Source organism: Idiotropiscis lumnitzeri, chromosome 1 (genome assembly GCF_059441095.1).
Source record: "Idiotropiscis lumnitzeri isolate Australia: NSW breed Sydney's pygmy pipehorse chromosome 1, RoL_Ilum_1.0, whole genome shotgun sequence".
Lineage (NCBI taxonomy): Eukaryota > Metazoa > Chordata > Actinopteri > Syngnathiformes > Syngnathidae > Idiotropiscis > Idiotropiscis lumnitzeri.
Window position 1 is genome coordinate 5,519,188 of NC_142391.1, and position 21,286 is coordinate 5,540,473.

At 41.1% G+C, this 21,286-nt stretch overlaps 1 protein-coding gene across 3 annotated transcripts in view; it reads right to left on the bottom strand.

Annotated features, from left to right (window-relative positions):
• The window catches only part of numb (NUMB endocytic adaptor protein), a 36,974-nt gene that overhangs the window by 2,398 nt on the left and 13,290 nt on the right, over nucleotides 1-21,286 (bottom strand). The window contains exons 2-10 of one of the 3 annotated variants that reach the window (XM_088312790.1): nucleotides 15,518-15,654; nucleotides 8,695-8,769; nucleotides 5,043-5,075; nucleotides 4,538-4,612; nucleotides 3,368-3,508; nucleotides 3,092-3,296; nucleotides 1,687-1,980; nucleotides 1,442-1,585; nucleotides 96-299 (exon numbers count right to left, since the gene is read on the bottom strand). In XM_088312790.1, the coding sequence (XP_088168916.1) occupies nucleotides 96-299; nucleotides 1,442-1,585; nucleotides 1,687-1,980; nucleotides 3,092-3,296; nucleotides 3,368-3,508; nucleotides 4,538-4,612; nucleotides 5,043-5,075; nucleotides 8,695-8,769; nucleotides 15,518-15,643 (1,297 nt within the window). In that variant the 5' untranslated portion in view covers nucleotides 15,644-15,654. The remainder of the gene's footprint in view (nucleotides 1-95; nucleotides 300-1,441; nucleotides 1,586-1,686; nucleotides 1,981-3,091; nucleotides 3,297-3,367; nucleotides 3,509-4,537; nucleotides 4,613-5,042; nucleotides 5,076-8,694; nucleotides 8,770-15,517; nucleotides 15,655-21,286) is intronic. The other 2 variants (XM_088312807.1, XM_088312798.1) reach the window with 2 other exon arrangements.

The window sequence follows — 21,286 nt, forward strand, 5'->3', positions numbered from 1 at the left end:
AAGATAATCGACTCCAAACCAAATCATTTGTGACATCCCTACTGCACAGCCAGTCACCTCCATTGTTTCGCACAGGCTTTTTAATATGCTCTTACCCGCCATTGCAGGGGCCGGGACCCCAGCAGGGGTCTTGGCCCAGGGGTTAGTGTCTCGAGCGGGCAGAGCGGGGGCCAACGCAGCCGAGCACGGAGCTGGAGGATTAACGGCAGCAGCAGGAGGATGGTGGGGCGGAGGAAGATGATGAGGATGAGGATGGGGAGCGGAAAAGGAAGCGGTAGCAGCGACAGCAGAGCCGTTGACTACAGCGGAGGAGCAAGAGGAAGAGAGGGATGGTTGAATGTTAGACATGAGAGGCGGAACATGTCAATCGAGTGTACGAGAAAGCGAGTACATACGCGAAATGTCCAAAACGTGAAAGGTGTGTGTTAGAAATCATGAGGACAGGCTTTAGTGAAGTGAGAATCGAACTCACATAGTCGACGACGACATCAGACGCATGCTACGCTGCTGCCAAACGCGGTGCAAAAAGTCCTGCTCAAGCCAATATTTGATAAGATTTCTGTATTTTTCATCTACAATAACATTTTACTTATTTATTTCTGTATTTTTTCCAGTATTTTCCTTTAAAAAAAATTGTTATTTTTGTCTAATTCGTGTTTGTATAATTCTCATCGAATATTTGAGTATTTTTTTTACATAATATTTTGGTACTTTAGTATCAATTTAAATGTGTTTGCCTAATAATAGGCATAATTTTCTTATGTAGTAATATTTTCGTAAATTTTTCTACTTAGTTATTTTCCATCTACATGTTTTTTCTAATATTTGTTATTTCATAATATTTTGGTTCTATTGTAAAACTTATGTATTTTTCTTCTAAATGTGTATCTTCCCCTTGAGATGAGTATTTTTGTAATCTCTGTATTTGACATCTATTTATTTATTTTTTTCATTTACTTTTGTCTATTTTGTATTTTCTAAAATTTGAGTATTTTTCATTGAATATCTTTTAAATGTTTTTGTCAAATATTTTCTAAATATCTTGTGATAATTTGGTGAAATTCTCTTTGTTAATTTGCATCTACATTATATTTTGACTGATTCATTTATAGCAGACAATTTTGTTTTAGGTCCAAAATTTTTTTTTTTTACATCTATATTCGGGTATTTCCCTAATATTTAGTATTTCATAACATTTGGGTGTCATTTTTAAAGATTTTTGTATTTTCCATCTAAATTGGTATTCCGCCCTTCCCGAGTATTTTTCACCTAATATCTTTGTATGTTACATCTCTAGTTGCGTATTTTTTCCACTTAATAGTTTGTTTGGTCGTATTTGTATTGGGGATAATACTTCTATGTGTGCCACGGTGAGTTGAACTGTTCATCATGAGGATAAGCGGCTCGGCTAATGGATGCGGGATGTCGGGGTGATGGTTACCTGGCGCTACGGGTGACTGTGGCGAGGCAAGCGCTTTGGGCATTGGCGCAGAGGAAAACGGGTCCTCCGGGTGTCCGCTGAACGCCGTTGCAATCTGAGTGCACAGAGAGCTTATGCTGTCGTTCTCTCCTTCCACCTCGGGCACTGCATGCGGGTTGGGGGAGGAAACACCAATTAGAAAACCAGTCGATTTTGTGTGCGTGTGTGCTCGCGTCCGAGTGTGTGGCGCGAGCTCTCCTTCTCACCTGCGTTCCTGATGGGGAAGTCCGACTTGCGCTGCACGGTGGAGGGTAGCTCGTTCATGCGCAGCGACAGCTGGCGCTTGAAGGGCGACGTCTTCTGGCTGAGCGCCGGGAAGCCGCGGAAAGAGCCCTGCCTAGCCAGCGCTTCGGCGGGCGCGTGTCGGCGGGGTATGCCCAAGGTGCTCAGCGAGAGGGGCGGTGAGGACGAGGGCGACGGCGTGCTTGCCGACTGAACGGCAGAGACGTTGACCACGCCTCTGCCGGACGAGTTACCCGCCACCATCGCGTCGCTCTCGGCTGTTAGGGAACAATACGGAGTCTTTTCGGGTGCGATACCACAAGCTTGTTGGCAATATAGTTTGTCTGTTCAAGATTTTAAGCCATTTTGTGCCGGTATTTACGGAACTACGGTAAAAAAATTAAATAAGAAATTAAACACTACAAAAAGTAATAAGTGAATAACTAAAATAGGGAATAATAAATGATTAAGACAAAAAGGTAAAACACAAATATAAAAATAATTTTTTTAAAAATAGAGAGATAATTTCGGGGCTTTTTGCCTTTAATGGAAAGGACAGATGAAGAAGCGACGGCAAGCGACGGGGAACGACATGCAGGAAAGAGTGGCTTGATATGGATTTCGAATCACGATCGCCGACAAAGAAGACCAAAGCTTCAACATTTGGGACGGCTGTCTTGCCAATTATGCGAAACACCGCCCCAACAAATACAAAAAAACCCAAAACAAAACAAAAAAATAAATAAAATACCATTAAAAAGAATTTAAATATATTGAATTGCAATAAATAAAATTACACCCCCAAAAATACACCTATAAAATTAAACACTTTAATTACATAAACTTATAAAAACCATTTGAAAAATAAATTACAAATATTAATTTTAAAAAATCCCCCAAAAACTTTGTTATATAGTAAAAAAAAAAAAAACACAAAAAAAAATTACAGATTCTGCTAACGTTTTTCTTATTCCAAACACATACAAACAAAATTCTCCGTCTAATAGACGCAAATCAATTTTGCTTTTCAGTAACCGCTTCCTTTCTAGTAAACACTCCCACCATCCTAGTCAACGGAAAATGTCCTCCAGTTATCAAAGAAAAACGTGTATTACTGGAAAATCAAAACTGAGTTGGGGATATTATCATATGAAAGACCAAAATGTAATTATTTAATCTTTAATTAATCTAATTTATCCATTTAATTAAATTATTGTTGTATTGCACTGGAGAGGGGAGCTCTCTAATCTCGTTGCACACGGAGTACAATGACAATAAAAGGCATTCTGATTCTCGGATTCTAAAATGGAATATTTCCTACGAGCAGTGACTTCCTTTGCCAAAGACAAGTAACAATCCCGGGAAGTGTGCGAGTTTCTTGTGACGCACCTTTTTTAGAGTCCTGCAGTTGCCTCATGACTTCCTCCCGTTCAGCCGCTTCTGTGGCCGTGGTGACCCGGAAGGAGCCCTCGCGGGTAAAAGTGGTCCGGTTGGCGTCAAACGTGGCCGTGACGCCGCACTCCTTCTCCCGCTTCTGCTTGCGCTCCAGGCAGGCAGCGAAGGCGCAGCCGACGGCGTGACTGAGTCGCTCCCCCTACACGAACGGCCTCGAGCGTCATGTTTGCGCCAATTGTTACATTTTTCTTACTCGTGCGGCGTTCTCACCGAGTCTTTGACTGCCATGAAGCAATGGCAGATCCAGCGACGCGTCGTCCCGTCCCGGCAGATGTAGGAAAAGGCTCTCTCAAAATTCCGGTCCGGCGCACAGAATGATACCTTTTCAATCGTCTGGTCTAGGATCAGATCCTGTGGAAAAAGAGGCACTGTTTGTGTCGTTTGTCAAATTGAAATGTTACACCGGTGATTATTTGTAAATACATTCTTTTAATCATGAAAAGCATGTTCTCATTTTTTTTCGTTGGAATTTGATACAAGAAATGGACTGTTAACATGCGTGAAATGATTACTATAGAAACCATGTTGTGCATAAAATATATATTCCCACTTTGATAGGAAAAAAAATATTCAATCATATGGTAGTGTTGCCATTTTGTGCTTTATTATGCAGAATTGATTTGCTTTATCGTCAAATGGCAAAACACATAATTATATCGTTCCTTTTATACTTTATCAACTTACTGATTTTATATGCATTTTTTTAGCTTGGTTTATTTGTTATTTTTAAACGGGGGAAAAAAAAAATCAGTAGGTGATTTCCAGATGTCAAAGTAGTTTCACCATTTTCCAGAAGATGTCAGTCTAATATTATGTGAATATGATTCTGCTCCAGCATGCAGGGGCACACACACACACGCACGCACGCACGCACACACGCACACGCACCCCCACACGATAGCAAAGAGCCTATTTCGCCTCTCAGCATCATAAAATAACATTTCTTTCCATCAATAAATTTCAAAGGGTGGCAATAATACGCAAATTTTCGCTGTACGCAGGCCGGCCTGATCCCCATTCAGTGTAAATATATTGTTAAAAAAACACAATTTCCTTTTTGGACCCCTGTACATCCCCATATTATCATTTTTAATTTAAAATTACATGAGCTTAATGGCAATTTTCTATTATTCATTTATTCATAAAATACATATTTTGTATAGCATACACAATAAAATGAACTAAAATTAACCCAAGTATCCAGTGGGAGGGACAAAAACCATTTAATTCATGAAGTTATAAGGACGCCAATCCAATTGTGTGGTCGGGCCCTAGTGATAACTGCCATAAGCAAATGTAACATGCAAACATATTCATTGTTTAAGGTTTACTGGAAAAAGTCGATTCTGCATCCGTCCATTGCGTGCGGTGTTTTCTCACCTTAGTTTTGTCATCCACCACACGGAGACCGTCCGCCGACACCCACAGCACGGCACGCACTGCCTTCTTCCCAGCCTGTGAACAGTAGGGGGGAAAAAAAGGCATGTTTCAGTCAAAAACAAGACATGTGCTGATCCACAATAACAAAACTGTGCTATTCAAGCCAAACGGAAGGAGAGAAGCCAGAAGGTCGGTGCTCGGGTGCTGCCTGCTGGTTAGAGCAGCAATGACCACAGTGCGTGAGTGCGAGTGCATGTGTGTGGCGTAGACGCTCATTCACACAAATTCATCCACTTTTGGTTCATTGGCGAGGAACAAGTTGTTAACACCACCCACACACAAACAGGTGCCCCACCTTTGCCCCCACATGCATTTGTGCGTTTAGTGTGTGCGAGTGTGTGTGTGTCCATGATCTGGCCTTCAAAAAAAGGGTGACTTGTTAAACGTGAGAGAGAGAGAGAGAAAAGTGAGAGGCACTTGGACTGGATACAAATCAACAACTTACTTTGGAAAAGAATCCTTTGAAGAATTTCCTGTCCTGGATGGTTGTTTAAAAAAATAAATAAATAAAAACAAGAAAAAAAAAACGGGGCAGGTGAGAGGGATGGGGTGGACAAAGTATGACAGTGTTACCTGGAAGAATCGTATGAGGAGGAAAGGGGGTTGATTGGGTTGTTTTATAATTGATTGTCTGTTTATGAGCGATAACGATTATACACCGATTGTGATCAGCGTTAGTAGCACCACACGCACACGGGATGCGCACAAATTACTACACGACCAAAAATAACCAGTGGCGGATGGTCAAGGCCTGCTCTGCTGGCCTAACAAAATTAAGAAATCATGATCATATTCTTCACATTGTGTTGTATTTTTAGGTGAGAGTTTTTGTCCAATCAGAAGTCAGCAACCTCGTGTTGCCAGGCAGATTTCACAACACCAGAAGCACACACTATTCGTCCGAGGCCTTCAGATACAATCGTGCGGGCGTTTCTTCTGTGTGAGTGTTGGGGCTCATACAGTTGATAGGCAGTTGCGATAGCCAATCAGATCACGAGTTGGTTACAGCGAGCCTTCATGCTGGCCTCACGCTGAAAGTGATGAACGCGTTTTGTGATTGGACACTCACTCGTGAGGGGGCAGCGCTATGCGGAATCAGCGTACCTGAAAGTCGGAATTGGCGAGCGTTCAAAAATCTTAAATATATTCTCACTTTTTTTTAAATCACAAAGGCCGAAGGAGGAAAAAGTGTGGATTTAATTGCAGTTACACTTGCGAGGCCATTTTCAAGAAGGACCTTTCAAGAGAAGCTAAGTTGCCCAACACTCACTCAGTACTGTGTGAGTGTGTTTCTGTATATTATTTCTCCAGTTGTGGTGTCATAAATGATGGTAATATGAGGGGGATTCATTTCAAGTCGGACTTAGTGTGAAGTGCACGGGCCGCCAATGAAAAAAAAAAAAACAACGCTTTGACAGAGAGCGCTCAAAAGAATGAAACTAAACCAACCAGTTTTGACTATAGAGATGTCTGTGTTATTGAAAATAAATAAATAAAAAATAAAAATAAAAATTATACAGTGGAACCTCAACTTGGTCATATGGCCTAAGTAAAATCCCCCCCCCCCCACCCCACGCAAAAATCAAATTTTGAATAGTTTCTTTATCCGCTTCCAAGAAAAAGCAGACAGAGGTCAAGTTGAGGCCGCCAAAAAGAAACCAGATGCAGGCTAGTCTTTACTCTTAATCCCCCACCCTCCCCTCCTCGTGCCCCGCCGGTAAGCCGTGGAAAGGCGTGCCACTCTGCTCCTGTTACACGCCGGTTGGGGTGGAGACGTTTGAATGCGTGATCTAGCATGTTAACCAGTAAGTCAGATTGTTAGTGGCACATGCAGATGAGGATGGTGACGGCTATTTTGGTTAGCTGCAGTTAGTAAAAGTTGAGGGGCAAAGGTGGGGGAAATGATTAAAAAAGGCAGGAATTGGGATGGGGGGTGATTGGGGGCGGGGCAGTCGAATTGAAGCATTTCTGGACAACAGCACAATTAAAACCTGCTTAAAAAGACAAAAAAATAAATATAACACCAACAAATAGTAATACAATTGCTCGGTGCTTTTTTTTTAAGGTATGAAAGTGGGGAGGATCTCTGAGGAGGAAGGAAAATGGAGGTTTGAGAGGTAAAGTAAGTAAAAAGGACGAGTTGACCAACTTGCAGCCTCTTCAACTTTTTAGCCTGTTCTGTGTAAAGGGAGATTATGAGAATTATTCAATTAATCTTTTTTTTTTTTCTTTGTGGAAATGGAGCAACTGATTCCACTACGAAAAAAATAAATAAATAAAAATTAAAAAATAAATAAATAAAATAAAATTAAAAAAAAGAAGCTTTTTTTGAGGGTGAATTCCAAGTGCGGCAATTTCCTGCCTTTGCTGGGTTCTGTATGAAAGGTGTATAAACTGTGGCTCTTTCTTTCTGTTGTGTTTCTTCTGTGTTTTTGCAAGTTCCCGATGTAAAAGAGGCAGTTGATTCGATCAAAACGGAAAACTGAGCGGTGACAGCCAAATCGAAAATTCACTAAGCTGTCTTGGCATTGAATCCCAATTGTGGCAATTTTGCGAAGTTCCGCGTAAAAGCAGCGGAAAATATATTTGTTACCAACTCTCTCTGTATGGAGCCAATTTTATCAGTGATCCTTTGATGGTTTCACCACAAACCGGGGATCTTGACTATGACCAAGTATAGGGAGTGAAATCACAGTACGGGTAGTGTGGAGGTCAATTTGACACAGAACAGAGTCGTGAGAAAAATATTGCGACTTCCAGGAATACAATGGAGTCATTGGAAGGCCAGCTAGCAGGAGAAGCAACGACACAATGACAACTGTTAGCATTTTAAAGCATCAATGAGGATGATAGAACTACACAAAAAAATAATCGCCTCCTTCGAATAGATGTCTTTTTTAAACTGAAAAAAAAAAAGGCAATAACTGTAATGGCCTCACACACACAGACTTCGAGATACCCGCTCACACACTCGATGTAAACGTCATGACTATACTGTCCATCCACCGCCGGGCTTGCAGGACTCAGCACGAGCCAAAAGAAATGTCATTAGGTTGAGGGCAGAGAGACGGTCAGTGATCGCCGGAGGACGGTGGACTCTGTTGTCCAACGGCGCCAAAGCCATAAAAGAGCGGCGCGTGGCCTTGGGCTCCATGTGACCTCGTCAAGCGTCGACGTGTATGTGCTACTGCTGCTTGTGTCGTGTGTGTTTGAGGGGGATATCGCGTAGTAATCATACGCCGAGTGGGTATGTGATTTTTTTTTCGTCCGTGAGATGTGTTGTGAACGTACGTATGTTCCCATCTCTCACCCGCATGAGCGTACGTGCGCACATACGCGGCGGGATCGCTTCAGGCCATACGAGCGTGTCGGTGTTCTGACTGATATGGACATTTATGTGCACCGCTGTCCCTTTAAATACACTCAAATTTGAAAAGTTTCCAAATTTCCGCCTTTGGAGGTAGCATCAGAGCCGTAGCGAAGGCAGGATGATGCCTGCGCACGAGGGAATTTTGCAAGGAAAGGACGCACAAGCCCTTTCTCACGCTCACCAACTAAATGTTGGCGCTGAATCTCATTTTCAGCAACATATCGCCTTGTCTTAGTTCTGTGTAAAACAAGCAAAAGCGGTGAATACTCCAATTTGATTTGGGTTTGGTGTAAAAAGAATAATAACCAAATAATCTTGAAAAAAAAATAGTTAAAAAAATAAGTTTAACACTATATCTTCACAATTGAGCGCTAAATAGTTCATAGTTTTCACATATTCAGCTTTTACCTTCAAACGTGAATATTGTATTTAGATTTTTTTTTTCCAACCTAACTAACGAGAAAGACCCCCAAAATTGAGCTGTGATCATTACTCCAGCTCGGCGATGATCTCGGCCGGCAAGATTACCCCCACCCTCCCCCGTGGAATATATGCGGCGGATGGAGTGAGAGGGGTCAAAAGACACCCAGGGAATGTAGTAGGAGCATAGTGGAAGTTGACGAAAAACAGCCTCTCAAGCGGGAAACGGCAGGAAAGAAAACCTGGAGCAGGCAGACAAGACGAAGGAGGGGCGTCTTCTTCTGGAGGCTTTCCGGAGAAAACCTACCGTCTTCAGCCGCTTGACCGCATCCTCGCAGATGTGCATGCCGCGCGACTCTTCCACCTCCACGTGTCCCAAGTACTGCAGGAAGACACACACACACACACACGCACACACACACTGAAATGAGTAATGGTGCGTATAAAGTCTTCCCAAGGCGCACCTTGTGAGATTTAATAAGGCCGTGATGGCAAAAGAGAAGCTGGTTATTTGAGTGAGTCTTGTACGCCCCTGGCATCTTGGCACTGATGATTTATACACATAATTAAATACAATCACAAGGTCAGTCGTAGTTGAGACGATCCCTCGCCGTTTCTGGTGGATTGTGGGACAAAACGGAGTCGCTGCATAGGGCTTGTTATGAGAGCATCTGAACGGAGCAGACCGGCCTTCGCACAATAGGCAAAGAACACGATGTCTCATCTATGATTAATCCTAATCCCAGATTAAAACATAATAGTCTCTTTCACGCAGCACTTGGCGAGTAGATGCATCATGGTCGGAAATCTCCACAGTGCACGTCGGAGGAAAATGTAACGTTTCAAAGTAGAGCGGCACGCGGCAGAACAACCTTAATCCATCATGACGTGCACTGTCTGTTCCACTCCGCTCGTAAGGGTTGCGATAGTGCATGTTACAGTTTTTTTTTTTTTTTCACAGCAGCCCCATCTTCTAGATCTGTAGGGTCAATTCCCCACTTAGTCCCGATTTTGACAAACAAAAGTAAATTGATATATTCCTCAATAGACACATTTATCTGGCGCTATGACAAAATTGCAAAATTGTCCCTTAGAACTGACGAGAAATTAAATTATTAAAATAAAACAACTAATATTTACAAAAGAATGGATGCTTAACCAAACCAACAATTTACCAATGGACTTTCTAATTTACTAAATTACCAAACCACACACTAAACAGGCCAAACAATAAATTCACTAACCAACCAACTGACCTACTACGATACAACTAACCAAACAAATTAATCAACTAACCAGCACCAAAGAAACTAACTTAAAAACTAACCAGCAAACAAGGAACAACTAATCAACCAACAATATAATGGTACTAAGCAACCGACAAGCACACTAACAAACTAAACCAAACTAACCAACCAACAATTTACCTAACCAAGAAAATAAAATTAAATTAAAAAAAAAGAAAATCAACAAACTAATACTCAACTATACAAAATTACAACTAACAAACAAATCAAACAACCAAGAAACCCACTAACTAACCAATCGGCGAAATCATTAAACTAACTCATCAACCAAGCATCAACCTAACAATAACAATAACAATAATAAACAAACAAACCAATCAAAAATGATGTAACTTACTAAATCAAAAAACAAACCAACCAGCAATCAAAATGGCCAAGCAGCTCACAAAGAAATTGATCCAAAAGAAAACAAAAAAGGCAAAAAAAAAAAAAAACATCCAACTAACCAAATAAGTCACGAACTGGCCAACTAACCAACAAACAGAACAGCCAACAATTACTACTAAGGTGTCTAACCGAACAACCAACCAAAACCAAATTAATCAGAAACCAACAAACATACAGTAAAGGACCAACCCCCTAACCTACTAACACACAGCTAACCCAACAAAATAACTAAGCAACTATAGAAGTGACTGACAAACGGAAAAATAACCTACAAATTCAGAGATATGACCTGCAGATTATAATGATTGTTTTTATGAATATTTTGATGTAAAGTTTACATTCATGTCACACTAACACAGAAGTTGGAAAAACAAAATTCCACTTTTGAGGATGTGCACAATCATTAATTCATTCTTATCTAAAGATGATCTGACGCTGCACTTTTGCACTTTATTTAAACATGAGAGGGAGCCAACTCCTCAAGACTGTTCCTGTCCCGTTTCCTCTGGCCGTGCTGCACCGCAGGATCAGGCACAGACAATCAGGAATGAGCCCTCCCCTTTGCCGGCCTTTCGGCAGCGTCATATCATGTGCGTGTCGCTCGGGAACGTCGGAAGCCATTGTGCACACCGAGAGGAAGTCCTTACCCTTTCCTCGCAGATACACGGCGAGTGACGCCGACCCTAGTAGGACCACCCTGGCCTTGGAGAGCCGGCAGCGCTATTTCCAGAGTGTGACGCCATGCTCGTGAGTCATGGTGTATTTCAATATGCGCGATCGACGCGTGCACACAGGGATGCCGCAGGTGTGAGGAGGCGGCCATGCTGTAGGAAAGGGACTCTGGACATCTGGCATGTTAGGCTGGCGGATTCGTGACAGACGCTTCACTCAAGTGTTTTTCATGGGCCAACCCGACCACATTTAACACATGCTGTCAAGTAGTAGACACGTCTTACGTGGTTTTACTAACCAACCTACCCAACAGCAAACTAACCAACCTACGAAATGCCAATAAACTAACCGACGACCATACATATTCATTGACGACAAAGTAACTGACCAAACTAAGTAACAAAACATTGCCCCAAACATTCCACTACTCAACTGACCTACTAACCAAACAACTAATCAATGAACTAAATTGTGGAGGGGTGAATTTCAATCACAAAAAAGCTAAAAATAACTAACCAACACAACTACCCGACAAACGCACTAATACACAACTAACCAATCGACTTACTAACCAAACTAACCAACCAACTAACAATCAACCAACCCACTAACCAAAAAGCCTAGTAATTACCCAAACATTGAACACATTTGCCAACTCCCAAAACACAAAACTAACCAACTAACTTATTCACACACAAACGACCTAACAAACAGCCAATAAATTAACCAACTAACCAAGAGCTAATAGCCAAGTGTACTTACCGACAACTAAAAAAGTGACAACCTAACCACGCAAATTAACAAAACAAGTGACTTACTAACCCAGGGGTGGGCAGACTTTTTGATTGGCGGGCCACAATGGGTTCTAAAATTTGACAGAGGGGCCGGCCGGACCAGGAGCAGATGGATGGAGTGTTTTAGTAATCTCACCTCATCGGAGAAAAAAAAAATTTTTTAATGAAAATGAACAACAGCAATACAACAAAATATGTTTTTGGCACACCAGAGTATATAGAAAATAAAACATTAAAGTTTATTCATTTAATTTTGTTCAAGTTCGGCAGGCCGGATTAAAACGTTTAACGGGCCGCATGTGGCCCCCGGGCCGTAGTTTGCCCACGCCTGTACTAACCAAACAGAAACTCAAGTAGCCAACTAATTAACTAACTGGGATGCACACTAACGATCTGACAGATAATTTTCTATTCTGGAACACAGAGATTGCGTTGAAGATGCACTCGAATGAAGCGCAACAAAAATCGCATTGAACATGCGGAATTTCTGGCAAGTTGGGGCCATGCGGGTCCTACGTGTGAATATTTGCCCGTATTCCTAATATGACTGGGCAATGGCGTAGGGTGGCACGATGAATAAAAACATCAAAGTCAAAGCGCTTTCCAAACCTCATAAAGTCAATATTAAAATATGTTTTGCGTATCAGAATGTTAAAGCAGTCATCGGAAGCCTGATAAAAAAGCAGCACAATGCACACTCTGTTCAGTATCAGCTCTAATTGGCAGTCATCCCAGAGTGGGAAATGATCCAGTTTTTCTCATTTTTGTGGAAAAAAAAAATGTAAGAAAAAGATTTTTTTCCCTTTGCGAACAATTCTTGTTTAAATGAGATCTGATTTGACCTGATAAGCGATTAAAAGAAATTAATTCATAAAGAAAAATGAAAACGCGATAAACGCAGTCATGGGTGATTAAAACTCTTCACATTGATTTGCGCAAACTTTCTAACAAACTAACCAACTGAGGAATGGCAACTACTTAAAGGGGCAGACCACTCCTAAAAAATTCTTGTCTAGTTCTTTGTGCCTTCACGAGTCTAAAAATGACATTCTGATAAATCTTGCATTTGTGGAATGTGACTTAAGCAGCAAAATCCGCCAGTTTTTTTTTACAGTTCAATGGGCGGCCATTTTGCCACTTTCTTTCACCTGAAAATGACATCACAGTTGCTCAAGGCTCAGGTAATGACCACACACTTGTATTCTGAAGCTGAATCATTATTGGCAAAATGGCCGCCCGGGTGGATTTTGATATTTAGCAGTGAGCCCACCAACGCAATATTAATCAAAATGCCTTGTTTTGACTAGTGGGGCTGCATAGGACATTCTCGTTAAGATTTAAAAAAAAAAAAATAAAATATTGACTTCCCCTTTAAACGAACAAATAACAGATTAACTAACCAATCAAGCCCTAAACTACTTAACCAAGCAAATCTATCCTCCATCCAATTAACAAATTACGTAACAATCCACCTGAGGTAGCCCGCGTACCCCATTTTGAGATGAATTGACCCAACCAATTTAACTTTTACAAACCAATAAATTCAAACGACACATCCAAATCCACAAACTACCACAAAACTCCCTCACCAACAGTTCTTGTTACATGCTCACTTCCTTTGTCTGGTCCTATCATGCGCTGCGACGTGATTCATAAACTCGACCCCCGCCGCATTCATCTCCATCCTTTGGCGAGCCTGGCAAGGCATTCTAATGAAAGCACTTTTTCTAAATGGCCTCGAACGGTGAGTAAGATGTCTCCGAAATGTCAGCGTGACTCTGACGCATGAACGGCAGCTCATTGAAACACAGCACACCGTACGCCGTGCTGCCACTTGAACCGCGAGCAGCTAAGATCAGCCCGCCATCCCTCCTCCCTCCACGGACGGTAAAACCCTCGGTGCGGCAGTCGAGAGATAATTCCACTGCAACTATTCCGATCCCACACACACCACTCCGCTCTCTGGAGGCACCTAGAGGAGACGCGCGAGGGAGGGAGGAGGGGGTGGGGGGAGTATTAGCAAGTTAGGTTGCAGCGGACCAACACCGAGGCGGCAGTGGAAGGAAAAAAAAAAAAAGAAGAAAAAAAAAAGTGTCAAAGTGTGACGGCAAAAGCGCGAAGAGGATCGTGATGAATCTAAGTTGAGTATATTTTGTTGGATTGTCCTCAAAGGGTGTTTACGTTTGCACCGTGTTTAGATGCACTTAGAGGGATTTTACTCGTTTAACGGATCAACATCTGATTTTACGGTCATTTTATTGAATGGGAAGTGTCCCTTCAAGGTCTTAATTAGCCTTAGTTATTCTGAGTGTTGTTAAAAAAAAAAAAAAAAAAATTTGGAAACAGTACTCCCCAATTTTGACCGCTCTTTACTTTGTGTCAATTTTGTGGCGAATGTGCTCATTTTTTTAAAGGTTGCATTTGTATATTTTTGGTATTATTTATTTACCATTTTTTTTCATTTTACCATCTGTTGTTTTATATTTCATAACACGCAAGGTTAGCATACAATAAGGTAAGACTGCACTTGACTTCATCTGAAAGAACTTTTTACATGTGGGTGGAGTTCAAATTCTTGTAATTCGACATTATTATTCATTTTCTTGCAGGTCAAGAATGCGTTTACTTCCACGTTATGAGTCACGTGTTTTGTCGTTCTTGACGTTCCAGTTTTCATTTGTATGGCGATGAGAGGAAGCGAGCTGTTGCGCTTCTGTTTGCATAAGAAAACTTTTGATGACAAAATAGAGACTCGCCACCCACACCCGTCCCTCCACCTGTGGCGGCGCCGAAACTAATCGTGTGTGTGTGCGTGCGTGCGTGTGTGTGTGTCTGTTGGGGCGGAATATTAAGGAGATAACATTTTTTAAAATAAAAACTTTTATAACAAAAAAAATAAATTATAATTGAAAAAATTGAAGGAAAGGAATGAATAAAAAAATGACGGTTACAACGTGTCACATCATTTTTGCGAGATTTTGTTTTAAAAAAAAACTAAATAAAATGAAAATAAAATAAATGACATTACATTACATTTTATGTTTCATGTGAGCGGCGAGGCTCATTCAAGAGTTGAGTTTAAATTCAAATGAATGAATTTTTAAAAAAATTCTAATTAGGCTGTAACAAAAATAATTTTAACCGCAAAATCTTTTGGGGGATTTAAACAATGACAGGGCATCAAACTGAACCGAATCAAATTGTTTCAGTTTGTAATATATTGAGATACGAATCAAAACGTCTTTTGTGGAAAGTTGCAAAACCACTATAAATTATGAATTGAAGTTTTCTGTAAATCTTTCACTGTATTGTCGCGTCAGCAAGGAGACAGCAAAGTTTACCACCCAATAAATAAATAAAATACAAATGGCTAATGTTGTGATTTTTTTTCATGACATTTTATATAGCCACACCCGCAACGAGAATGATTCAGGAAAAGAAGTGGGTTTCGTTAAAAACAAACCCCCCCCAAAACTAAATTACAGTAGTAAAACAAACAAAATAAAATACATAAAACAACATTAAAAATAAAAACATTCCTGCTGCAAATAACACGAACTAAGAAAATAAAGTTTTGTTTTGTTTTTTAAGCAAAATACCAACAAATACCAAAATAACAAAGGTGAACTTCTCCTCCACTGGCAACAACAACTAAGACAACGACACCAACGAGAATTGACAGGCCCTGGGCACCCTCTGACCGTTATTATAAAAAAAGAAAGAAAAAAAAAAGGAAGAAAAAAAGCCTGTATTCATTAAGCCAAACGAGAGCAGGACAATCACAATGTTGTGCGCTTACACAACAACGTTTTCGAGCGTAAACACTTTCTGAAGGCTTGTGATTAATCACACGTTGCGTCCTACAGTCACAGAACGTCGCTCTCGGGCAAAACGTGTGTGTGTGTGTGTGTGTGTGCCACAATAAGGTCGCCGCTGGAGGAATTTGTGAGCGCGCCTGAGCGTGTGTCACCTTGACCGCAAAGCTGCATTTCCCGCTGCGGACCGCCTCCTCATCCGTCTGCCACTGGTGCGGCCGGCTGGACTCGGGCACGTAGATGTCCTTCTTCCGCCGGAAGCTCTGCCGTAGCTTGTTCATCGCGGAGCTCCCTGCAGGAGGTCAGAGCGGGTTAAAGCACTGTTAGCAAAGACACGAGTCGATTCTGTGTCTTTGGGCGTAGGGCTGAATGATTCTTTAAAATAATCGAAAACCGTCAGGTTGTAAATGATGCCGATACCAGCCACCGATACTTAAGTTAAAAAAAATATATATCTGATATTGAATAAATGTTCCCTGGCAGTAGGGCTACCCTGAGGCCGTTTAGCACATCGGTGTGTCATCATGTGTGTCAGAAAGGTCTTTGTTCAGAATTACCCGTCATTGTGTTCATTTAAATGTGCTATCGGTATTTTGGTGATTGAATACCACTTTATTTGTATGGCGAATTTCACAACAGCTGGAGCTGGAACAAAGCATTTTCCATATACTGTAATATAAATTAGCGGGTAATTGCGACACAAATTAAAACACAAACATGGAAACAATAGATATGACAAGAACAGCAGTTTAATTAGGTATAATTAATTAGAATACAACGAGCATTCTCATTTAATGGAGTTTATCAATTCATTTGAATTTTAATTGTGAGGATCATTTTCACATTGAAAAAAATTTTTTTTTCCCAGCTTCCATAGTTAGAAGTACATCTAGGCTTGGCTGTGAACAGAGTGGCATGACCATAAAAATGCAAAGTCACTTCAGCCATTTTAGCAATTTAGTCCTGGTTGGTATATTTAGCTTGACTTGGATATTTAGGGACTTTTCCGACTCCTCCACTGACTGTCTTTTTTTTTCTTTTTTTTCGGGGTGGGGGCAACTAGCGACTTTAATTCCTTCGAAGAAAAATACAACACGAGCTGAATCATATTCACATTATTTTCCGTTTGACAAGAAAGGAGGCCAGTGGAAGGCGATCCGGAGTCGATCACACTTCACATTGTCAAAAGCACAGTGGCTCCTTTATACATTGCAAAAGTTGTGATTTTTCCACATGTTGGGAGCTTTTTTTGACCCGATGTATTTTGAGCGTGCTTTGATTCATGCAGTTTGACCACAATTTTATGACATTAAATTGCGGAACATTTAAAAATGTTAATTATTTAAGTGATGAAAGCAGACACACTAATTTGTGAAAGCCTGCCAGCTGAACACGACCAAAATAAAGAACGCCAAAAACAAAATAAAAAAAAAAAATAAAAAAATAAAAATCAAAGCTTAGTACCAGATAATATCTAATAAAGTTGGTCCGTTTGAGCTTTGGATATTGACAACATTTATACCGGTTAAAAGGTTTCACCAATATTTATTACGAAAAAAAAAAAAAAAAAAAAAAAAAACAGCTTTAAAACTGAGAGATGATGGAAAATCAATTACAGGCTATTGCACATTAATCCTGGAGTGTCGCAAAACAAACAACAAAAACATGCTTATTAAAATTAATACAAAATAAATGCATAAAAAATCCGCAGACATTTTTAGACGTTTCTGTGCCGTTAAGACACCGGACATCGATACGACGCGCCGTTGTGTCATTCCTTACCTCTGATCAATCAATATTGAGCTGCCAAGTCAAACTTTCAACTCACGGAAAGAGCGGCTGACTTGATCAATAATAGCGTCACACAGTTAATGATCAAACAATTACTGATAAGCAGTTGGGCTGCTGAAAATCATCCAATTTTGCCTAATTGGTCAAAAATGATTCATTTAGTTCATATAACTCTAATCTTTCTGCATCCATCTACGACAGTGACATCTGCATGTCGCAAATATTACAACGGCGTACTATCCTAAACACACTTTTTAGTCATAAAATTTTAACGTTGGTGGTAGTGGTAGAGAGCTCAGAACTTTTTAGTTGGCTCTCGGTGCAAAATGTTTGAGAACCACTGCCCTCCACGATTGTCTTTGCAATTTTTGCAGGGAGATTAGCAGGCACCAAAGAGACCCAATTAAAAAGCCGCTGATCCAAACGAGGAGTGAGCGGTGCGGCCATCTTTGAAGGACCGGCTCATGTCTGGCTCGGCGACTCATAACCGCAGGAGCAAGAAGTCAGTGAGCCGCAGCATTCCCGGCGTCTTGGAGCCACTCATTTTTTTGGAGTGGATGGGGATCTGATGGGATTAAGGGATTTTTTAATCCAGGGAGATCGGACTGTCTGCACACACATTTAGCAGGAAACGACACACACCCAAACGAGTCTCTTTGTATGATAAAACCCGTTCTAGGAGATGGGCTGTGGTCGTCGGGGGTTGGAGAGTGTTTGAGGTGAGGCGCTCGCTCTTATCTGCCCTGGCCAGATTGGAGCTCTGGACAATGGAGCATTCGCCAATGACACACAAACAAATCAAACATCTGCAGGGGGGTGTTTGGTGTTACTGGTACAGGGAACTCTTCACCAGTTTTGGCCACGTGCTAAAAGCTACATGGTAGACTAAACAGAAACAAATGAGTACTATTGGGTTGAAATGGGGTTGGCCAAGGGAATTTCAAAAATATGTTAGCCACGATGTTAAACATTCTTTTAACATAAGGAATACTGAAATAAAAGTCGCAGATAGGCCTCATGTATCTCCTCTAGAAACGAGAATGTTTGTGTATTTTATAGAACAAGGGTGGGCAAACTTTTGGATTGGCGGGCCACAATGGGTTGTAAAATATGACAGAGCAGATGGATGGAGTGTTTTGGTAACCGCACCTCATCGGAGAAAAAAAATAAAAATTTAATTTTAAATGAAAATGGACAAAAGCATTACAACAAAATATCTGTCTTTGACACACCACATTATTTAGAAAATAAAACATTAAAAAGGTTTATTCATATTTTTTTTTTTCCCCCCAAATTCGGCGGGCCGGATTAAACAGTTTAACGGGCCACATGTGGCCCCCGGGCCGTAGTTTGCCCACGCCTGGTATACAAGTACAGCATGGATGTCTGAGCACAGAGATTCTCAAAGTATCGTATGCGAACGATTACTATGGTGGGACACGCAAGAATCTCTGATGTAAATGTTAAAATTGATGAATTAACATTCGCAAGTCACGTTACTGTGACTTGCGTCTCAAATAGTGGGGCGGGCTCCCGGGGGGTGGGGGGGGGGGGGGGCGCAGTGCAATGCTGAGGAAGTCGGGTGTGACCTTGGGGAAACATGCTTTTTTTCTGCTGTACTACAATAAAGTGTAATTGCACATCCGCTCCAGTAGTCGGCAGTGGCGCTCTCCTTGCCAATTGTGCGCAACGGAAATGTGAAAGTATCGTTGCGGTGGAGAGTGGGTGCCAATCGTTTTCTTCTTGCTAGGGGGGGCAACAGAAAATAATTGAGAAGCACTGCCGTGATTTGAGCTTTTTGAACCACTTATACTCGAGGTTCGGCACGCGCACATTTATTTGTATGTTCGCGTTTTTTCTTCCAGTATTTACAAAATATGTTCTAAATATGTTTAGGGTAATTTTGTAGGTTACAATTTTTTCTCCATATGCATTTAGGTCCCTTTCCTACTGTAGAACGATAAAAAACAGGTGACTTGTAAAAACAAGGGATGGGCAGCGAGGTGGCATGTGGCAATCAACTAGCAGGCTCCACGGCTCGGTTTCTATAACCAGCAAGTTTTTCATTTTGCATTTTTCTCAAGAAATATGGTTGATTTTCTCACATTGAGGTCAAGCAGAAGTGGATTCTGCGTTCAAAGTCCATATGCAAACTTGTGGAGGACCAGCTCCCTTAATAACCCCAAAGCAAACTTTTGGTTCTCTAAAAAGCGTAGTTTCATGACTTTGTTCTGTTTTTTTTTTCTTTTTCTTTATTTAGGATTAATACAAAACACATTAAAAAACAAAACAAAAAAAACCCCCAAAAATTACTGTAAGAGAGTTTAACACCAGGAATGACTATCTGTGTATATCCTTTTTCATAGCTGCACATACAATCCAATACAAAAAAAACCTTTATTTATATCGCGCATGTTTACTAATCGAACATTTTTGCTATTTGCGATGCGGTTTGGTCCCTTACCCCCCCCCCCCCCCCCCACGCCAGACTTCACCGTACAGGGTAGTGATGGATAAATAAAGCTTCAAATCTGCTTCATGAACCAGTTGTAGTATTTTTGGACTCCTGCAGATGGCGCTCTCTGTTCAACATTGAGCTGAAAGCAGACTGACTTGCTATTCTTTAAACCCTATATTTAAACCGACAGTGCCATCTAGAGGACACAAAAATACAACAACAGCTTCATTTCCCCATCACTAGTACACGGTTTTCAAAAGGCGAGAAACTCGAAGTCAAGCGGCGGCGCAAGCACAAAAAATACAGTCCAGTGTGAGCAAACAAGAAGTTGCCTTGCACCTCTCCCGTAACATGTTGATTTAGGTCACATCATATTAGAGCTCAGTGACAAGCTGCCAACATGCAAAGCTTTTTTTTTTTTTTTTGTACGCTGTCGTAGTTATATATGCGACACGGTGATCCTTCCCTCCTGCCTTCGCACTGCTTTTAAGAAGTAGTAGCGTCTGTTAGCGGCAGCATGATGGTGCACTCTCCTTTCCTGGATTGACAAAAAAAAAAAAAAAAAAAAAACTGATTCAGCCACGGGCGTGATCGTCGGGCTTGGCAGGTGGCTCGGAATGAATCGTGTGAAGAACTTTGGCCGACGGCCATGCAGCGAGAGGACCTGTTTAGTCACACCTGATGGGAAAAAAAAATAAAGAAACAAGGAAGGGAGATGAGGCGTGATAAAGGATTTCACCTCAGCCTTATTTTGAAATCTTATTTTGCCTTTTAGTTTACACCACAGGTGTAAAACAAACATAAAAAAAAAAAATTAAAAAAAAGCCGGGAGCGAAGATCCGGCATGCGGTATACTTTTACAGCTTAAGGCCCGCAGCCCCCGAAAGCAAATAAGATGCATCGACTTCATGTTGGAAATAAAATGAAAGTTCCGATTGTAGATGTAACACTATTTGAATAATCTCTCCAGGAACGGCAGGCTGATTAATCCTTGCGTAAGAATGCCGGGGGGGATGAGTGCGGCGGCTGGCTTATGAGCAATGAGATGGATCGAGATCAAGAGGTTACGGTATCGGCTTGCCATGTTTTGCGACTGACGTGTTTATTTTTACACCCAATGAAGGAAACGCGACAACAGACAATCCAGATATTGACATCAATCCGTTTGTCAACCAATATAATGCGTTGTGTTTTTGTTAGCGCTATAATGCGCATGCCGTGCAAAAAGTTAATGACAGTTTCATGAAGTAACACTCAAGGCAAGGGCCAGTGGGCCTTGGGACCGCCGCTGTGCCGTCACCCGGGCTGATACAAATGACAGCAACAGCATAATTTATAAATGTGGTATCTCGACACGTTAACGATGTAAGCGTCAGCCCAAATAAGCCGTACTTCTTCTGCTTTTGGTCATCGGCCAGCAATATAAATACACTCAATGTTCTCTTACGCTGAAAATCGATGACTGAACCCAAAATATTTACACAAAAATGAACATTTTAAAATGGCGTTAATTTGTATGGGCGTTAGATTTAGATTTAGCAACAGTGTGTGTTAAATCAAGAAAACGGTAGTAATGTGTTTTTTTTTTTTTTTTTTTTAAATATGTACATGCCATAAATGTTCCTAATTTATTTTTTAAAACAGACAACAGGTTATAACACCATGTCAGGTTTTT